The 18,734-nt window shown below is 38.4% G+C and overlaps 1 protein-coding gene across 1 annotated transcript in view; it reads right to left on the bottom strand.

Moving 5' to 3' along the window:
- Nucleotides 1–16,969: 16,969 nt before the first annotated feature.
- LOC112162862 (probable E3 ubiquitin-protein ligase HERC1) overlaps nt 16,970–18,734 on the bottom strand; it is a 40,551-nt gene continuing 38,786 nt past the window's right edge. The window contains exons 79-81 of the mRNA XM_024298792.2: nt 18,071–18,223; nt 17,492–17,797; nt 16,970–17,418 (exon numbers count right to left, since the gene is read on the bottom strand). Coding sequence (XP_024154560.1) covers nt 17,233–17,418; nt 17,492–17,797; nt 18,071–18,223 — 645 coding nt within the window. The 3' untranslated portion in view covers nt 16,970–17,232. The remainder of the gene's footprint in view (nt 17,419–17,491; nt 17,798–18,070; nt 18,224–18,734) is intronic.

Raw genomic sequence — 18,734 nt, forward strand, 5'->3', positions numbered from 1 at the left:
TGCATTTTCTTTTTTTTTCTTTTTTTTACAACCTAAAATTGAATTTGACCAAAATATAAAAAGGAAAACAGTTGAAGGGTCAGTAAAAATGACCGTATTTGGACACATGTGATAAAGACATGGCAATTTAACAGTAAAAATGTTAGAATTTAAATATAGAAAACGTTTATTGAATATATAAATAGAAATAAAATCAAACAATGCATCAGTTTGCTTAATGTTCAATGATATTTGATCTGCCACAAGAAGAAAAGAAAACAAACACATTATGCTTTTAGAGTTTATGTCAATGAACATCCTCCATATGTTTACATATTTTAGACATGTACACAAGCAGAAATCTTTAAAAAAAAAAAGAAGAAGAATGTAAACATGCACAGAATACTTATTAACATTTGTAAAAGTCAAGCTTTTAAACATTAAAACATTAAAGCAAAGCTTTTAGTGACTGTTGGGTTAATCTTGTAGTAATCCATGGTTATATGAAGTAGTACAGCGTACACAGAGACCACAACCACCAAACATGGAGGGATGTTCCTATTCTTTGTGTGCACTGAAGGCTGTGCAACAGAACAAGAAGGGAATTGTTTTGGATGAATTCATAATGTAAGAAGAAGATACAACATTTTAAAGTTGAATACAAGGGTTTAAGAGAGCCTCTGCAGAGCAGTACATGAGTTTGACGTTAGCATTCTCATCGTCCATCCACAGAATTATTCATCTTTTCGCGTTCTCACGCTACTTTTTCTGCTGGGTCTTTTAAGATGTATTTTATTTGTGACATTGCTGCCCTCCCCTCATTTTCTGCACTTTTCTTTTTTTCCCACTCCTACTTCCTATTCTGTAACGGCAGCGAGGCGTCCTGTTGTTTAACTCTGCTGTGTCAGCAGAACAGTAAGGATTAATCTTCCTATAAGAATTTTTAAAAAAAAGCCTTCCTAAAGCTTTACCCATAACTCAACAGACTCATGACAGGAATCCACTTTGAACATAGACTTCATGTGTCATATGAGGCCATAGAATCAAGAACACCTGCAAATATGCTGGTTTATTTGACTAAATATACAAATACATGCAAAAGTAAATTCTGAAAAGTCTTTAAAAAGGACAGACAGTTGAAGAAAAACTAAGTATGATTCCAACAGATTGAGGAAGAAAAGGTTGACCTTCTATGTCCGTGTGGATCTCTGAGTGTTATTGGCTGCGAGGCAGAAAATACCATCAACAGGTCACCTGTATATGCAAATGATTCCATTATGATTGCTCTTAATCATAAACGAATTTACACGTGTACATTAGAAAATATACAACAAAATATACATATACAGTAGAAAAAGAACAAGAAGCCCCTCCCTGCTTGTCCAGTGTGAACATCGGCATGTTCAATAACCTGGATTTAATGTGCTCTTGAAGGCACATCACATATTGTGAATGTTTGTTTCCTGGCTTGTCAAACTGCCTCTTGTACCTTTGGGTCAGATTATTGTTTTCTATGGAGACAAATGTGACTTTATAAGAGCTGGGGTGGGATTATATAAGTTTGTTTCCTCCCGCTCCCTTTCAAGCAATCTATAATTTAATGTCTAGTTATCTTATGTTTGACACATCTCTATGGATGTGAACCTCTGTAGATTGATTGTATTGCACATGAATTATTCTTTATTTATTGCTTGAAATAAACAAGTTCTAATCTAATCTAATAATATATTTTTAGTGCCTTTTTATTCAATTTATGCTTTTTTCCATAAAATAGAGACAGGAGAACTATTGAGACAGAGCTTGATCCCTGTCCAGGTTCCTGCTGTTCTGCATGCTGGCTGATTGTCAAAGCTTGCTGGTGCAGTTGAGTGGATCATTGCTTAGTAACACCTAATGCTTCTCCTTCTCTGACCATTCCAAATGTCCAGTTTGGGAAAGGCAGAAACTCAATGGAGAGGTGATTGCAGATCACTAACAATCAAAAGAAATGTTCTAGTCTAAACTCATCTTTCTGACATTTTTTCTCAGCCATTTCCTTGTGTTGTTTCTGTATTGAAAGTAAATTAACATTTTGTTCAAAGTGGACAGTTTACAGCTTTAGATGATAACATTCATCTGTTACCGTCAATGAAGCTCTGAGATGGACAAGAAAGTCTACAAAGTATTCCAGAAAGATCCACTTGACTTGACATAAAAAAATAAATGAGGCCAGATTAGTGGTAAAATGAGCAGACTGATTCGAACTACAGACTTTAATACGTCTGGCTTTGGCCTCTCTGGAGCCACTTTCACAGCATCAGGATTATTTCATTGTTCCCATCCCAGATGAGAGACACTCAGTCTGCTTTGGCTGCAAATGTGTTTTCTTTTGCTCTTTTTTTCCATCGTGAACCACCTCGACCTAAAAGTCTTTAAAAGACACGATCGAAACAATCTGTTCCTGGTGCTGCTGGTTTAGATTGCATCTGCTTTCTAAACTGCTGTATTATTTATGGTGTCCTGTCTATCAGAAAGTGGGATAAGGATCTCCTGGTCACAGCAATACTGTCAGGATGCATTAATGTTTAATTGATTGTTGAGAATCAGGTTCTTTTTTTAAGTGTATGGTGTCCAATTTGAATGGTCATCTCTGATTAAACATGACATTTTGTTGAGGGGAAGCTGCTATTTTAGTGGATAATAAGTTGGAAATCGGATGATGCCACTGTCTAAAAAAAGAAAACCACAGCTAAGAATGCTGGGAGTCTGGGAGTCTACTCTGAAGTGTTGATAATTTCACAGCGGGCCTCCTCCAAGGCTGAAGGTGGAGTGCGGTCCTTCAACTGTGAGGCATTTTTTCCATCTCAATGCATCTCATTGGTAGTCTCTGAATCCTTCACTACTCACAAATTAGTGCACTGTAGTGCATTCCACGGTTTATAGTGCTGTCCAAATATACAACTCCAACACCCAGTGCTAAGAAGTTTTCATAATACAATAGATTTATAGTCTTTGACATTTTATATATATATATACACACAATAGATTTATAAATAGTCTTTGAGATTGTATATATATATATATATATATATATATATATATATATATATATACATATATGTGTGTGTGTGTACTGTTGCAAGTATGTGAACCCTTTGGGACTCTCTTTGGGAGCAGTTTATACATAAAACCAAGTAATTCCAAAATGTTCAATATATTTTCTCCAGCAGCTGTATATAAATTCGATTGATTCACACACACACACACACACACACATATATTTATATATATATATATATATAGTATTCCCCTGCATATTTGCACTAATTTATTCGCAGTTTCGCGTATTCGCGGATTTTTCTTTCAGTCACGTGACTCTTCCGGTTCGTCGCAAAAGCTCTAAGAACTCAAAACGCTTGAATGAAAGTTTTGCTTCCGAAAGAGGTGCTGCTGTGATGCTGAGGTGTATCTCCTCTCACTGGAGCGCGGCAAACAGCCCCTCTGGAGCGCCTCTCCGCGCTTCCCCTGTGAGAGAGGAGCGCTCCCAACTCTCTAGATGCCTCTGCATGGAGAAATGGCATCAGCTGACTCAGAAGCGGCCGAAAAAATCCTCTCTTTATTTATCTTTATATATATATATATATATATATACATATACATGATTCTTTGAAAGAGAGGATTCTAAGGTACATCCATGCAAACTTTGGTGCTTGTATCACAAAATGCATGTTTATTCTAATGCCCAGCTCGACGGGAGGGACACTATATTTTAGTGTTTTTTAGTAGTTAAAGAGCAAGGAGAGAATTCAGACATATCTATTGTTTTTCTTTAACTTGCTTAAATGCAATGCTGTTCTACTGGAGATCTCAACTCTCAAGAGTCTGCCGCCATGTCCAACCGTAGAACAAGAGACTCAGTCAAGCTGAACATTTAATGAAAACGTCTAACTCCAGATCTTTGAGCTCATCCTCATCAATAATTACATGCCTATAATAGCAAGGTTCACTTGCTCTATCTTAAGCTGACGAATTCGTAATGACTCACTTAGCTCACCAGGCTTGGTATCCTTAGACCCAACATTTAACCCCAACACATAGCAGACAGCACACCTACTTTAGCTTAATGTGTAAAAAATTATTTTATCAACTGCACTTGTTTATCCATTTGTGTTTTGCAAAGAGAAATAAACAAGAACTTTTGGAGCCAAGTGACAAATTCTTGATGAATGACAATTGAAATCGATTGAGTCCAGAATCTCTGTTGACATCATCATCTGGAGCATTTTCTCAGTTTCCTGGATTAACAGTTAAATAGGATTAGACTATAGATGATCTGGGATTTATCAGTTCTCTAAAAGATCTTGTTGGTCATGATCATTGACTGTATATGAGAACTGGACCGAGTCTCCCCTCCCATCTCGTGTTCCAAACAGCTGGTTGCTCCAAGAAACCAACATCCCATTGACTTCTTTTGAGAAATAAATCCCAGTTACTTAGCCATTATATTATCAGAGTAACCATTCTTGCTAATCCTATTTTTTCTTTCATTATATTTTTTTTCTGTAGCACAAGTTCTGCTCTTATTATTTTGAACTTCTGTTCTATACGTGCTTTTAACTTAACTTCTGACTTTCTATAACTTTTCTATTGTACTGGTAGACTATGAAAAATAGTTTCGCACTGCTATGCAACACATAGCAACAACAAAGTGTTGTACAATGGCCCTAAGCCGCTTTTCTCTGCAACATAATCAGTTGGAATTCCATTAATTGCATGAATGGTTGAATAGTTATGGTTGTCAAAAGAATAGAGTGTACTCAGCAATTGACTTTAACTCTAAATCTGTTCACACACAGAAACAAACTGACTCTTAAAAAACCTCAAGATTATTTAAAGGGTGTTAAAGCCTTGGTCTCTAAAATGTCAACAGGATTTTGGCAGACACCACAGAGAGCAGTAACACCAGACCTCTAAGCTCATTCGGATTGATTATGTACTTCCCAAACACAACAACATGGCAATCATCCAATAAACTAAAGAACAGTAGAATACCTGCCAAGGTGAAGGCTCACATTTCTTTTAACATGTCTTGAACTGTGATCAACCCTTACATTTAGTGGAAATCATTAAGACATGTTACCTCTTAGATCATGATGGTATACATGATGTTATGACAAACAGGACAATAATAAAGGAAACTGGATTTCTTTTCTTTTCAAATTGCCTTCATTGTGTCAAATATAAACTATTGACATGGCGGTAAATTTTAAAAGTTGACATTTAATAAATGCAATTTCAATAAGGAGAGATCTTGAAAGTGTGATTGAAAGATTTAATAGTGAAATAGAAATTGAGAATGAATAGTCAGTAGTTCTTTGGCCGTAGGGCTTTGGGCCGGAGACATTTTGTATGCTTAGGATGATCCTGGACACACTGAAGAGACCCTAGAGGCCAGACGCTGATGGTGGTTAAGTCCAGACCCCGCCAAAGGTGGTGCGGTCTGGAATCCGGATAAACAAACTTTTATGAATTTAAAAGCAGGGCTGTCACAAGACAAACTAGACTTTAAAAGATCTAGTACAACATCTAAGGAGAAGAAGAAAATACATTGAAATGAATAGAAAGCAATGGAGACAGCAACAAGCACAAAGAAGGTGACATGGAGAATCTGCTTGAATTTCATTTAAGATTTTCTTGAGAGTCAAGAACAAGACGACAAGAATCTCATCAAAATTTTCCATCTGCTGTAATGAGTACAAACGGAAATTCCGATTTTCCAAAGTTAATCCAAGAAATTATTACCTTCCCCAATGAGAGCTTTCTTATCATGCAGAAATTTAACAAGAGTATTATCTCCTTCAAATCACTTTAGAGCAGGTAATATTACCCTGACATAATAGCTTCAGTATCATAAAATGACAGAAAATTTAATTTTCTCAATTTCATTTAGTGAAGACGTATTGTTACTGAACCAAAAACCTGTTATTATTAACCTTTATTTAACCAAAGGTGGTCCCTTTGAGATTTAAAACATCTTTTTCAAGGGAGTCCTGGGCAAGAATCAACAAAATAAAATACAATAAAAGTTAAACATGTACAACAGAGTTACAATGCTGATTAAAATTTATTTTAAGTTAATTAGCTAAAACATGTACAATTTAAAGTAGCAGTTTTAAGTGCTCGTAATCTAGATTTAAAAGCATTCATGGAGATAAGTTCTCTTACTTGCAAGTCCTTATGAAGGACATTTTCAAAGACCTAAAGTTTGTGATGAACCTTAAAGCAAAACAGAATAAATCTTAATAAGACAAAAATTATCAAGGATCACAAGTTTGTTGGGCATTAGTATATATACGGAGATTAAAAATGTCTCTTTTTTGAATCACAGCCACTAACTCAAGGTTTCTGTACTAACTTAAAATCTAACATTACTCCAGGGATTATGTGAGTACCCGCTGTGGTACAAAGATAGACCTGTCAACTTCTTATCAGAAGCTTCCAAGTTCAATTCCTGTTTTACTTTGTCCCACCTTTTGTTAGGGTGTCTTTAGACAAGACAGCGCCTTACATGGCAGCTTTGCCACCAGTCATCGTGTGTATATGACCGAATAGGACTTGTGGCTGTAAATTACTTAGGCCTTGATGAAAGTAGAAAAGTGCCTCATATAAGTACATGACTTTTACCATCTTTGGTGGCAGCAACCATTTCTATTTTTTTTTTGTATCCTTCACACCAAATTCTTAAAAATAACCTATAACCCCAGAAGAAGAGTTTTTTTAAAACATTGCATGAAAGTTTTTTTTTTATCTCAGTCTGTTATTCTAGTAACACTGTCATATGAAATGTAAGATGGCAACACTGCAATTACTGGTCTGATTTGCATCTAAACAGGAAAAATAAAGGTGACTTTAGGAACTTTCCGCTGAGTTGCATAGATAACGAGCCAGTGTACAAGTCACGAAAAGAAAGACCAAAGAAGAGGTTCATGGATGTAGTTGAGGAGGACATGAGGATGGTTGTTGAGAGCATGGAGTATGCAGAGGAAATGGTTAAATGGAGGCAGATGAATCGCTGTGGCGACCTCTGAAGGAAGCAGCCAAAAGACAAAGAGGCTCTAATGCACTGTCCATCCATCCATCAGTCCATCCATCCATCCATCCATCCATCCATCCATCTTCTGCTCAGAACCAGATCACGAGGGCACCAGTCTAAGCGAAGATGCCCAGACTTCCGTTTTTCCTGGCCACTTCCTCCAGCTCCTCTGGGGAGACCGAGGGGCATTTCCCGGGCCAGCCGAGAGACGTAGTCTCTCCAGCATGTCCTGAGTCTTCCCAGGGGTCTCCGCCTAGGGGAACATACCCGGAACACCTCCCCAGGGAGGCATCTGGACCAGATGGAGAAGTGGCTCTACTCCGAGATCCCTCAGATGACTAAGGTTCTCACCTTATCTCTAAGGGAGCGCCCAGCCACCCTACGGAGGAAGCTCATTTCAGGCACTTGTAGTCGGAATCTCGTTCTTTTGGTCATGACCCAGAGCCAATGACCATAGGTCATGGAATGAAAAACGACCGATAAATTGAGAGTTTTGCTTTCTGGCTCAGCTCTCGCTTCCCCACAATGGACCGGTGCAGCGACCGCATAACGGCAGATACCGATCTCACACTCTGATCTTCCCTCACTCTTTAACAAGACCTCAGGATACTAAGCTCCTCTTGCGGCAGGAGCACTCCACCCATCGAGAGACGACAATACCATTCTCCGGCTGAGAACCATGGCCTCAGACTTAGTGGTGCTGACCCTCCTCCCAGCTGTTATAAACCAGTCCAATGCATGCTGGAGATCTTAGCTCGATGAAGCCAACAGGACAACATCCTCTGCAAAGAGCAGAGATGAAATCATGTGGTCTCCAAACCAGACCCCCTTCAGCCCCTGGCTGCACCCACAAATTCTATCCATAAAGACTATGAACAGAACCGGTGATAAAGGGCAGCCCTGCTGGAGTTCGTCATGCACCAGGAAAGGGTCTGACTTGTGAAACAAACCCCTGCTCCCGGACAGAGACCGGACAGCCCTCAGTCAGGCTCCCCGGACCCCATACTCCCAGAGCACCCTCCACAGGACACCGCGGGGATCGCGGTCGAACGCCTTCTCCAAATCCACAAAGGACATATGGACTGGATGAGTGAACTCCCATGAACCCTCCAGCACCCTTGGCTCTAATGCACTGATGGATGAAAATTGGATGAGAATTGGCTCCACTTACTTTGTTTCCAACTAGCTTCAAGAAGAAAGTAAAGTGTAGTTGGGCAGAGGGGAGCAACAGGAAGAATATATGTGATGACGTCTCTGTAAACAAGTGGAGGTGTGAAATCCAATTTCTGGAAAGCTCAACTGTACCTGTATGTTGTCATCTTGAACAAAAATATATTTTGACCAAAACTAAAAAAGACATAATTTCAACCTAATTTGTACTTGTTAGAGAGCAGCAGACGTGTACGTGTTTGCACAAGACCATTCCTTTCTGATGCCTGCAAACCTTTCTCTGAAAATAATAACGCTGTCATTCCATATTTACAGCACTGGCTAGGTTATGGAAATTGCTCTAATCTGTTGACTAGTACAAAGCAGCTGTCATTTTGATAATTAATCTGCCTGGCTTTAGATGTGGAGTCCAGGCTCATAAGCACAGATGAGCTCCTGTCATGTGTAGACACCATCCTGTTGTGACGATAGATGTGCCTCCTCAGCGATGATTGTTGAAACTTCCGCAGGGTTTGGAGTTTACAGCTTAGCATAGGCAGAACACTATTGAATAATGCGAAACGACTTCCAGATCCAGAGGGTGCAAACCGTTTGCAGGAAGCTGGCAGCAGCCAGCCACTGACTGGTGTTATAACCATGACAGGCTTTCTAGAAAATGAGGTTTCAGTGCCAGAGCATAGTTACTGATGGATTGCTCTCAGCTTTTCATCTTTTTGACCTTCTGTGGATGTCTGTGGAGGGTCAAAATAAAGTTTCCCTAATCAAGGACTGATTCTTTCATAGTCTGCTCTGTGTTTGTTCTATGCCGTGACCTCAGTGGGTATGAGAGGCCGAAGATTTAAACCTTCAATTTGTAGCAATGATGAGAACTCGAGGCAAAAGCACCACAGAAAAGTGAACAACAGCTGGATGGGACATGTGACTAAGCAGCTGCCACTCAGCAAAGGAGCTGCATCGTGATTGATAAGCCCAAACATCGCCTTAATTGAAGACATTGTGTCAGTCAAGGATACCGGTTTTTAAACTGGCACATTTCAGCAAGAATAATGACCAAAAACGAAAGGACTTTTTCTCAGAAACACTCCCGTCCATTTGTTGTCTGCCTCTGCTAACCACCTGCTGTCTCTACATATTTTCTACTTTTTGTGGCTTACTGAAATCCCTTATACAACAACACTGGGTGCCTGTCACGGTATTCTACCCGGCTTCATCATCATACTAATAATGGAGGCAGAACAACACGTGGTGAACAGCTGGTACAGCTTCCATCCATCCTCTGTCTGTCTGCCAGCATCTTTACACCGGAAGGTCAGCTGTGGACCGCTCGCCTTGTTTCATTATGCAATGCAGATTTTCTTTTTTGGCTCAAATTTTTTTCCTAATAATAGCTTTAACGGTGATCCCGGGTTTTTCTAAGAGATATCTTGATAGGTGAGGCTTCAAGATCCCTAGCTGTTGACTTGCCAGTAACCGCCTTCAGCATACCTCCACCGTACCAAAGTAACAAGCTAAAGGTGCAGACGTTCAAAATTAGTCATCGAAATATAAAGTTTGAATAAGTGAACTGTCCTGACAAGGATTCCAAAGCACAAAATTTCCACCTCTTGATGTCCCACCCTTGTAATTCCTGCCCAATGGGTGAAGAGATCTTTAGGCACAAGTTTTAGTTTACAAGCTTTGGTCCGGAACAGGAAAGCTGTCTGAATACAAATCAAATTCACGGATCAGGACTCAATCCGAAACAAATTAGGCGGACTCGGTTTGTAAATTAATTTTTCCAGTCTGAATACACCCTAAATTAACCCTACACTTTTGAGAAGTGGCTCATAAACTAAATTCTTTAACCTTAAGTAAATTGCTCACTTAAACAGAAAAAAAGTAGTTTTAGAATAAACATTCTAAAACATTTCCCCCCCAAAAAAGGATGTTTAATTCCTTGAAAATAACTATTTACGGACATAAATGAGAAAAACAATGATCTTCCACTGAACAAATGAACAACAACAAATAATGCAGAAGTCTATTTACTGACTGAAAAGGATCAGGAAGTGTGCAAACAAAACCAAATGTTAAAAAAGAATAAAGAAGAAATAGATTAGAAAACAGCAAAACAAATAACTAGAACACATAAGTAAAGAAAATCCACACAACATGATATGCAACTGTTATTCTTTGAGGGCAGCATGAGGTTAAGATGTTTATACAACAGGAGCTGATGATTCTTATCCGATCAAAGATTTATGTTCATTAGGAAGACGTCCTTCACTCCAACAGACATCTGATTGTCATCTATGCAAGTGCTTTGTTTCTTCAGTTGACTGAGTAAAAAAATCTGCGCACGCAACAAATTATTTTTTAAACCTCGTGGCATGCAGAGGGCATGATGTTGGAAATAAGAGTTTGTGGCTTTTCCAGAACTATTGGGTTTTAAGGTGAAGCAGAAAGTGTGCATAACGTACTATCCTTCTGCCTATATTTATTTATTTTTTGCCAAAAGAGATATGCTTGTTCGCACTTTTGGAGAAACGGGCAGAAGCTCTTTGGCTTCCCGGTGCTATTTTTCTCTGTCGGTGAGCCGGAGTGTGTGTTTACATCCAGTGCAGCTGACACCTGTGTGTAAACCTAGAACCGAGGCCGCAGTACACGCAGCAGGACTGCAGCGGGGTAGGATTTGATCACAGATACTTCAAGTGCAAGGAAAGGACAATCCATCTGAGCTGGGACTAAATCTCTGGGATTACGATTGCTACCCTAACGCATTTATCCGTGCATGCTGTACTTGATCATTTATGCTTGTGAGAACATCATAGACACTAGAAGCATATGTGTATTTTTTTTTTAGATATATTTTAAAAAACCTGGAAGAACTTCTGAAATGCATTGAGGACAATTGTTTTATCTCAGAGAACACAGAAAAAGAAAGTATCTTCCATCGAGAGAGATTGTTGTATTTGCAGATTTTAGATTATACAGCAGGAGGCACAGTTGGCTGCATGATTAATACCGCAGTTAACCAAGTAGCCGGAGATAAATCACAGACACTGCTTAAAATATAATCTTCACAGCTTTGATGTCAGCACAACTGTATACAAAGACTTTTATGTAGGTCAGCTTGATAAATTGTGTTTTCATGGATATCCAGTGGAGTATATCTGGAGTAATAAAGTGGAATTATTTAGCCGTGACTTTAAGGTGCAATCAGCTGCTGATCCATAGACCCCACCTGGGGATTCTCACTAAATAATGTCATCCGAAGGCACGGTTTGTTTCTGGCTGATATTCAATATTCCGACGTACTGCAAAAGCAGTGGATTTTGAGAAGCTTCTAAATTTACATTTTTTTAAACATTGGCAAGAATCCACAGGTATAGTAAACAGATTATTAAGAAAATACAAAGACGAGGTTTACTTGCAGTTATTTTGGTTGATTAAATTATCCCGCAGATTTTGTCTGGGAGTGTTAACACGCTTGTGTACCTGTACTATATGTGGATCATCCCAGGTGTTTGCTTTATACCATATGATGCAGTCCTACTTTGTTATTTTAAGCCTACATGTAGCTTTACTGGGTCTCTTTCTCCTGTGTCATCATCTCTAAGTGTTTATAGAGATTATATATTTGGTTTTGTTTGTTTTTTTACTCTTAACTTGTCAAATCTTTGCTCTGTGTGTTTCCAGCATTCATCTCGTCTCTGTTTTTGACCAATAATCACGGCCGCCTGTCTGATGGCCAGATGGCACCTAACAGATGCTCGTGTTCACTGAGAAACAAAGGATCTTTTTTTTTAATGTAGTTAGCGAATAAAAAGGAGAAAAGGGGCGAGTCGGGTGACAGAAATAATAACTCAATGGAAATGGAAACCCTGTTCGTGAGAAGACGGACGCTAGTTGGGTTTTGGTTTGACGGGGGGTGAAACACCTCGACCATTAACAATGAACTATATCTGAGCACAAGGATGGACAGAGTATAAATACCACCACCTTGAAGTCTCTATTCAATCTTAGGATAAAATGGTGAACATTTTATTTATTTTTTCAGAGGGAGATATTTTTAACAATCTATTGTTGCATCTGGCCCTCTTTAACCTCAGAAGAACAACAGAGGGTGACCTCATCTGGTGTTTCTGCATGATCCTCTGTAAGTAATGCAAGCGCCAGACTGAGAGGAAAATCACTCTTCAGATGAGATTATTCGTCTGATGACCCACATGTGGAAATTAGACTGCTGCGTGTCATAACAGCTGTGAAAAATCTTGAAAATGTGCACAGCCAATCCACTGATGGATTCAAATTTGTCTGAAAAAAACAAAAAGCAGGAAAGAATCTGGAAGTGCTGCATGTTTTGGGGATAATGTTTCGTCTGTGTCGTACATGACCCCCCAGTGGGTGGGTGTGGGGGGGTGAATTACTTCAACCAGATGTTTGATTTAATTCAAAGAGTGCATTTTTAATACCCATCTTCCATCTGTGCTGCTTAAAATGTATAAAAGGAGTCAAATTTAGTGTTTGGGATTATTTTTCATGTTTCATAATTATCATTTTACGACTAAAAAGTGGAATTTTATAAAGAAAAAATAAACAAAAAAGTCTAGGAGTCTCCTTTAAACTCATCATAGAAAGATAATGTCGCCCCCCTCAAACCCAGACACTGCTGCATTATTAATTGGAGAAGTCTACATCCCCAAACTCCTTCAGTCTCTCCTCAGAAGTCCCTCCACTCGGAGGAAGCCTCAATCATTTTAAAAAGGGTTAAACATTTCAACTAACTTAGAAAGAGTAATTGATCCCAATTTTTAATACTAAATAAAAGAAAAGACAAAAACCAAAAAGATAAATTTTGAGTGATATCAAGAGTATTAAAACAGTATTAAACAAATTCAATAATTCCAGTCCAAACCAAAGCTAAAGAGAAACACAAAATCATGAATTCCATGTATCCTTATAAAGAGGTATTTATTAAGGCGATTTAATATGATGACACTTTATGCTCCCTCTATGAAAATTCTATTGAGACAACAGATAAATATTTTTAATGCACCAAAAGACAAATATTTTGGGAGCATGTGCTGAACTGGTTGAGACTATAAAAGATTATGTAATGTGGAGTCCTTCAAAAAAACAAAAAGATAGAAATCTGTTGTAATTTAATACTCTGCCGAGCAACTTTTTATTGATAGATAATGATGAGTGGTAACTCATTAATGACGCATAAATAATGAGTAAATAACTTTTGCTGGTAGTTTTTTTTATGGCATAAATCACAATATAATAAAAGAAAAATGATCATCTTTGAAGTGTGGAGTATCTTAATTGATTAAATATTAGTTTGTAATATTCTACATAAACTACCATATTTGGATTTAAAGTTTATTATTATTTAATTGCTTTTTTAACACCTTTATTAAGTTAAGTTTTACTTGTTTTGTGTAATTCTGTAGAGATGAGGGGGAAAACAGTCACTCTTCTCTGTCTTATTTCATTTATAAAATGTTTTTTGGGTCTTTTAGGCAAATCTTTTTAGGAAGGATGTTTTTTTTAATTGTGAATTGTTAAAGACTATGGAATATATATTTTTTTATATATATATATTTTTTTTATTAAACCAAAAATCTAAACCAAACACAATAAACACCTTAATAAACATATTACAACATACCATAAACAAACATGTATTTAAACATATATTTACCAATAGACAATGAACACAAAGAAAAGAACAAAAAGAGTCAGATCTTAACTGAGCTTCCATCTTTATTTGTTTACTCATTTGTCCATATAAACTTGGTAAAATTAGTATTATGTTAAATTAGTTCAAACATGCTGAATCCACATGTTCATCTGTCCTCCATCCTCTGTTCTCCGGCCTATCTCTCACAGATCGCCGCAGCCGCTCAGCTCTTTGTCAGGCGGGCAACAACATCCACATGACATCACAAGCTGAAACTGGACCAGAGTCTAAAGTGTCGCTGAGGGACGCAGGGCGCGCGGCGCCTGCCCCAACCTGTAATCAGAGAAGTGAAGGTGCCGGCCAGTGTACTCAAACAAGCCCTTTACAGCCCGAGCACGCATCACATCACAGCAGTCCACTGACCCGCAAACAGCGCCCTTGTTTTCATAGCAGCCCTCATCCATTCTGTCTAAATGAAATGAGCTTCTCAGATCGTGGATGGGGGTGCGGGTGGTTGTGGAGGTGAGTGTGGGATCAGGTGACCGTCATATTCCAGTTCTGCCTCATTGGAAACAATGTAGGTCACACCTCTTTTGACTTATTAAATTTTCAGGAAGGGAAGAGCTGCTTTTCTTTGCAGAGATGTAACAAATGTCTCACAACGAAGAGAAGCTGAGGGGTTTGGAGCACAAATGATGAGTAAAAACTGAACTCTGAATCTTTAACAAACTCGCATTTCCATAAATTATTATTTTGGGAAATTCTATATATTTTTTATTTGCAATAACTAAAATGTATAAGGTTTATGACAGCAAACTTGGGTTATTTTAGCTAAATTTGAGCCTGTATTACATGCTGCAAATATGATACTTGCACAAAGCAAAAAATTAGCCAATCAAGCTGGACATTTTGGGCAATTTTTGGCCAAATTTACTGTTGAAAAAATTGATTGAACATATTTTTAATCTCTTTCTTTTTCTTTCTTAAATTAAATGTTTTACACCAGATTCTAGTTGAGGAATAGGGTTTTTTTAAATTATAATTATGCGTTTTTTTACACAAAATTTTAAAAACCAGGACATAGTTTCTGAAGACCGTTGTACAGAGCACGTCTGCCTTACTTTCCGACATCCATCTGTTTACGCTCTCTCCTTAACATTACCTTCCACCACCAACAGATGTAACTAAAGCAATATCAGAGCTTTCCAGCTCTACAGTTTTGACCCAGATGCCAGCTCGGAAGAGGAAAATAAAGACGTACGTAGATGTTTCCGTCTGCGAGTGGATGCATCAGAATGGAGAGGAGCTGGTACCTCATGGCTTGCCGTAGTAGCTTCTACTTAATCTTTTCCAACAGCATTTTTTCGTTTGCGCCTGATTCACAATGATTTGAATAAAGAAATACTCAGAAATGCAAATTTAAGCTTTGTATATCTGTCGTCCACAGTAAGAAAAATGCCACAAGAGCATGTTAAAAACATGATTTTCATCCAGGTTGGGTTTGAGGTTTTGCCTTCTTTATCCACTTGTTGTAAAGTTTGGCTAGACTGAAATGTTCAAGTAAGAATCAACAAAAACAAAGCTGTGTTTTGCTACATTACTGTAAGGATGAATATGAAACAGTACAATCTAAAAAAAAAAGTTAAGCTGAAATTCATTGTTACATTATTAGTAGAAAAAAGTACTAGTTTTACCTAGTTATGTTCATGAAGTTCACATAAAACAGTTAAGTTAGAGAAACAAGACTTGATCAAGTTTATCTAACAAGACTATTATTTGTTTTAATTGTTATTTTATTCAATTATTATTTTATTGTCAGTGTTCATGTTTTGTCAGATGAGGGTTGAAGTTGATAACCTTTTAAATCTAAATTAGATAATTAAAATAAAACAGTTTCCTCCTTATTGTTTTATTTTTAGAACTTCATTTGCATCCCACATACATTGACAAAAATATTCTTATTGTAGCTTCTCTCACAGCTGGGACAAACATGTTCTGTTTGACTCCCCAAACGTGTGAAACATCCTGCAGGTCGTCATCTATTTGTTCTGATCAAATGAGGCGACACAGTTTAGAAGACAGGAATATGAGCCATCAGCCATAAGGATGTGTGTCTGTAGTGGTTTGTTGTACAGGCTGCCCTCCTCTAAGTCAGTTAACTAATAAAGAAGGGTATAATCCTAAAAACATAACTAATAAATGGTTTGTTTTATTTTTGACACACGTTTGTCTTTGTAACTTCCATCAGAATAAAGTGAATTTTCGTGGTATGTGAATTGGGATTGTCTTTTGTTGCAGCAGCCAGTAGAAATCTCTTATTTTTTAGGATGATTTATTGTAAAATGTATCACAAATGAAAATCGGAGCTTGGTGCTGCCTTTTTGACACCTCTGTTTACAACTTTCAGATGACTTCTCACCTCCTTTCTGCAGTCGGCACCTGATATTCGAAACCAATTCTTGCCATCTTTTTTTTCCAGCTTTGGCCTTTCCACAGTTGTGTGCTTGCCGACTTGATAGATGGATGTAATATTTATATCTGGCGAAGCTTCTCATGAGGAACGCTCCCCTTCTCAGCTGCAAGGCTGCTGACGGCAAGCTGAATTCTGCCTTACTGGCCACACAACTCACAGGGAAACAGATGGGTAATAAGGTCACAGCAGACGTCTTACTAGCACGGACAAATTGCAGACAACTGTGCTGACTCAGGGCAACACTGAGCTCGTGGGGAATTGAATTAGGACTTTCTTTTGTAATATTGAGAAGTTTTTATTATTATTATTATTTAATGCCTGGTTGTTTACAAAAAAGTAATATGCCTTTAAAGGGCTCAAAAATCTTTTGATTTTATTTCAAAAACAAAAATTCTCTATTACTGCTGATAATGATGGACGTTTGAGTTATTTTATTTATTTTTTGTAGTTAATCTGCAGCAGAAATATGATTTTTAGTAATATATATATATTGCAGACTTTTAGCATGAAACTATAAAAATTGTTTTGGATTTCATAAACATATCTAATTTAATAATTTAGCACATTTTTAAGGTTCATTTTTTAAATAAAGACCAATAAGCACATATTGCACATATTTTACACCCTTTAATTTACAATTTTATAATAATAATGACTACAACATGTGAGATGTAATCGAGTCTCTTCAAACAAACAGGCACATTCTCTCTGTTATTGTGGCTTATTTACCTAAGATTTTAAAAACCTTGTAGCAGCACTGCAATAATTACAACACCATGCACGTGAAAAAACAAACAAAACAACCCAATATGCTACCGTACACATTTGGCAAATACAGTTTAGTTTCTGATACATTCATCCTCCCCAGCTTCAGTCCTCGGTGTCTGAGCTGTCTGCTGGGTCGGTGTTATGGGTCAGCATGTAGTTGTCCATGTCGATGGAGGTGCAGTTGTGGATTGAGTATCGCAGACGCTCGGCGAGGATGGCCTGGCTTGTGTACGGCGGCAGGCGAAGCAGGAAGAAGCAAGTCTGAGCTGTAGGAAGCCCGTTGATAGGCTGAGCAAAAATAAAAAAAAATGTAATTATTCGTTTACAGTTTTGGTACATTTTTGTATAATGGCGACCTTACCCTGTCGACTTTGATGATTTGAAACTTCTGCGTCATGTCAGCCGGGTTGGAAGGCAGTCTGGACCTGCCAGAAACAAAACGCAGGAAGAGCACTCGCTCCTCATTGGTGAACTCCTCCAAGCTCTCCCAGAACCAGCCAATTAGCTGGTGGCTCTCGGTGATGTCGCGGTAACGCACCAGCCTCTTCAGCATCTCTACGGAGACCTCTGGCAGACCGCAGACCAGCTGTTCCAGCTGCTGCGCCGTCAGCAGGGAGAGGAGGGGCACGGGGATGATGGTGGACATGCCCTCTCTGACTGCTGCCACCTGGACACAACAGAACACGCTCTGCTTTGATGCTCCTGACAACAATCGGGCTTTTGAGCGGGCGCTAATGGAAACAGGTGGGCAGACAGGACCTGTGTGTGTTTACAGTAAAGAGAAAGTCACAGCAAAGCATCTTTCTTTTCCTAAAATAGTTTTGCTTATCCGAGCTGTGTATCATAATTAGATCCAGATTTAAATTTGGGTTGTGTGAATGCTGACGCTAGCAAACCGCCGCCCGCATACGTGCAAATCTTTCCAAAAACGTCCTCAAACCTGCGAGTCCATCTCGTGCAGCCTGTAATCCAGGGCTCTCTCCACATATTCAGTGCGGTTTGTGAACGTTAGGGAGATGTTCTGACCTCCAGGAACTACAGGAACCAGCATTCCATCTGCACTGTGAGCCACAAATGAATCCAGCGGGATCATCTGTTCGCCAAGAGAGAAAAATAAGTCAGCAGGGAAGACGCTAACCCCAACAGGGCAAAAACACTAAATCCAACCAAGTAGTTCTATCTAGTTTCTACTTTCTAGGAAAAACTATACGTTTTTTTAACTCATAATTTGCATCTAGTTTTTAAATTGATCTTAAAATGAGTCATTTTAGTATTTAGGGCTGGGTATTGAGATTGTTAATACCATTCAGCGTTACATGGATTCAGAAATGGAGAAGCTCCAACAGTTGTTCTGCCTCTCCTGGAGGGTGTTTCAGTTTGGCCACTAGGTGGCTATCGCTCTATAGCATTACACTTTATTTCAGAAGAAGAAGAAATTATGAATAAAAAAAAGATTTTTAGACCACAAATGGTTGCTTTAAACAAATAATTCTGGACAAAAGTTCGGAAAATTCCTGCCTGTGAGTATTTAAAGATGTTCATTTAGTCAGCAATGTATGTTTGGGTGTTAGCATTAGCCATCCTATAGGAAATTCCATTATACA

This window comes from Oryzias melastigma, linkage group LG12, assembly GCF_002922805.2.
Source record: "Oryzias melastigma strain HK-1 linkage group LG12, ASM292280v2, whole genome shotgun sequence".
Classification (NCBI taxonomy): Eukaryota; Metazoa; Chordata; class Actinopteri; order Beloniformes; family Adrianichthyidae; genus Oryzias; species Oryzias melastigma.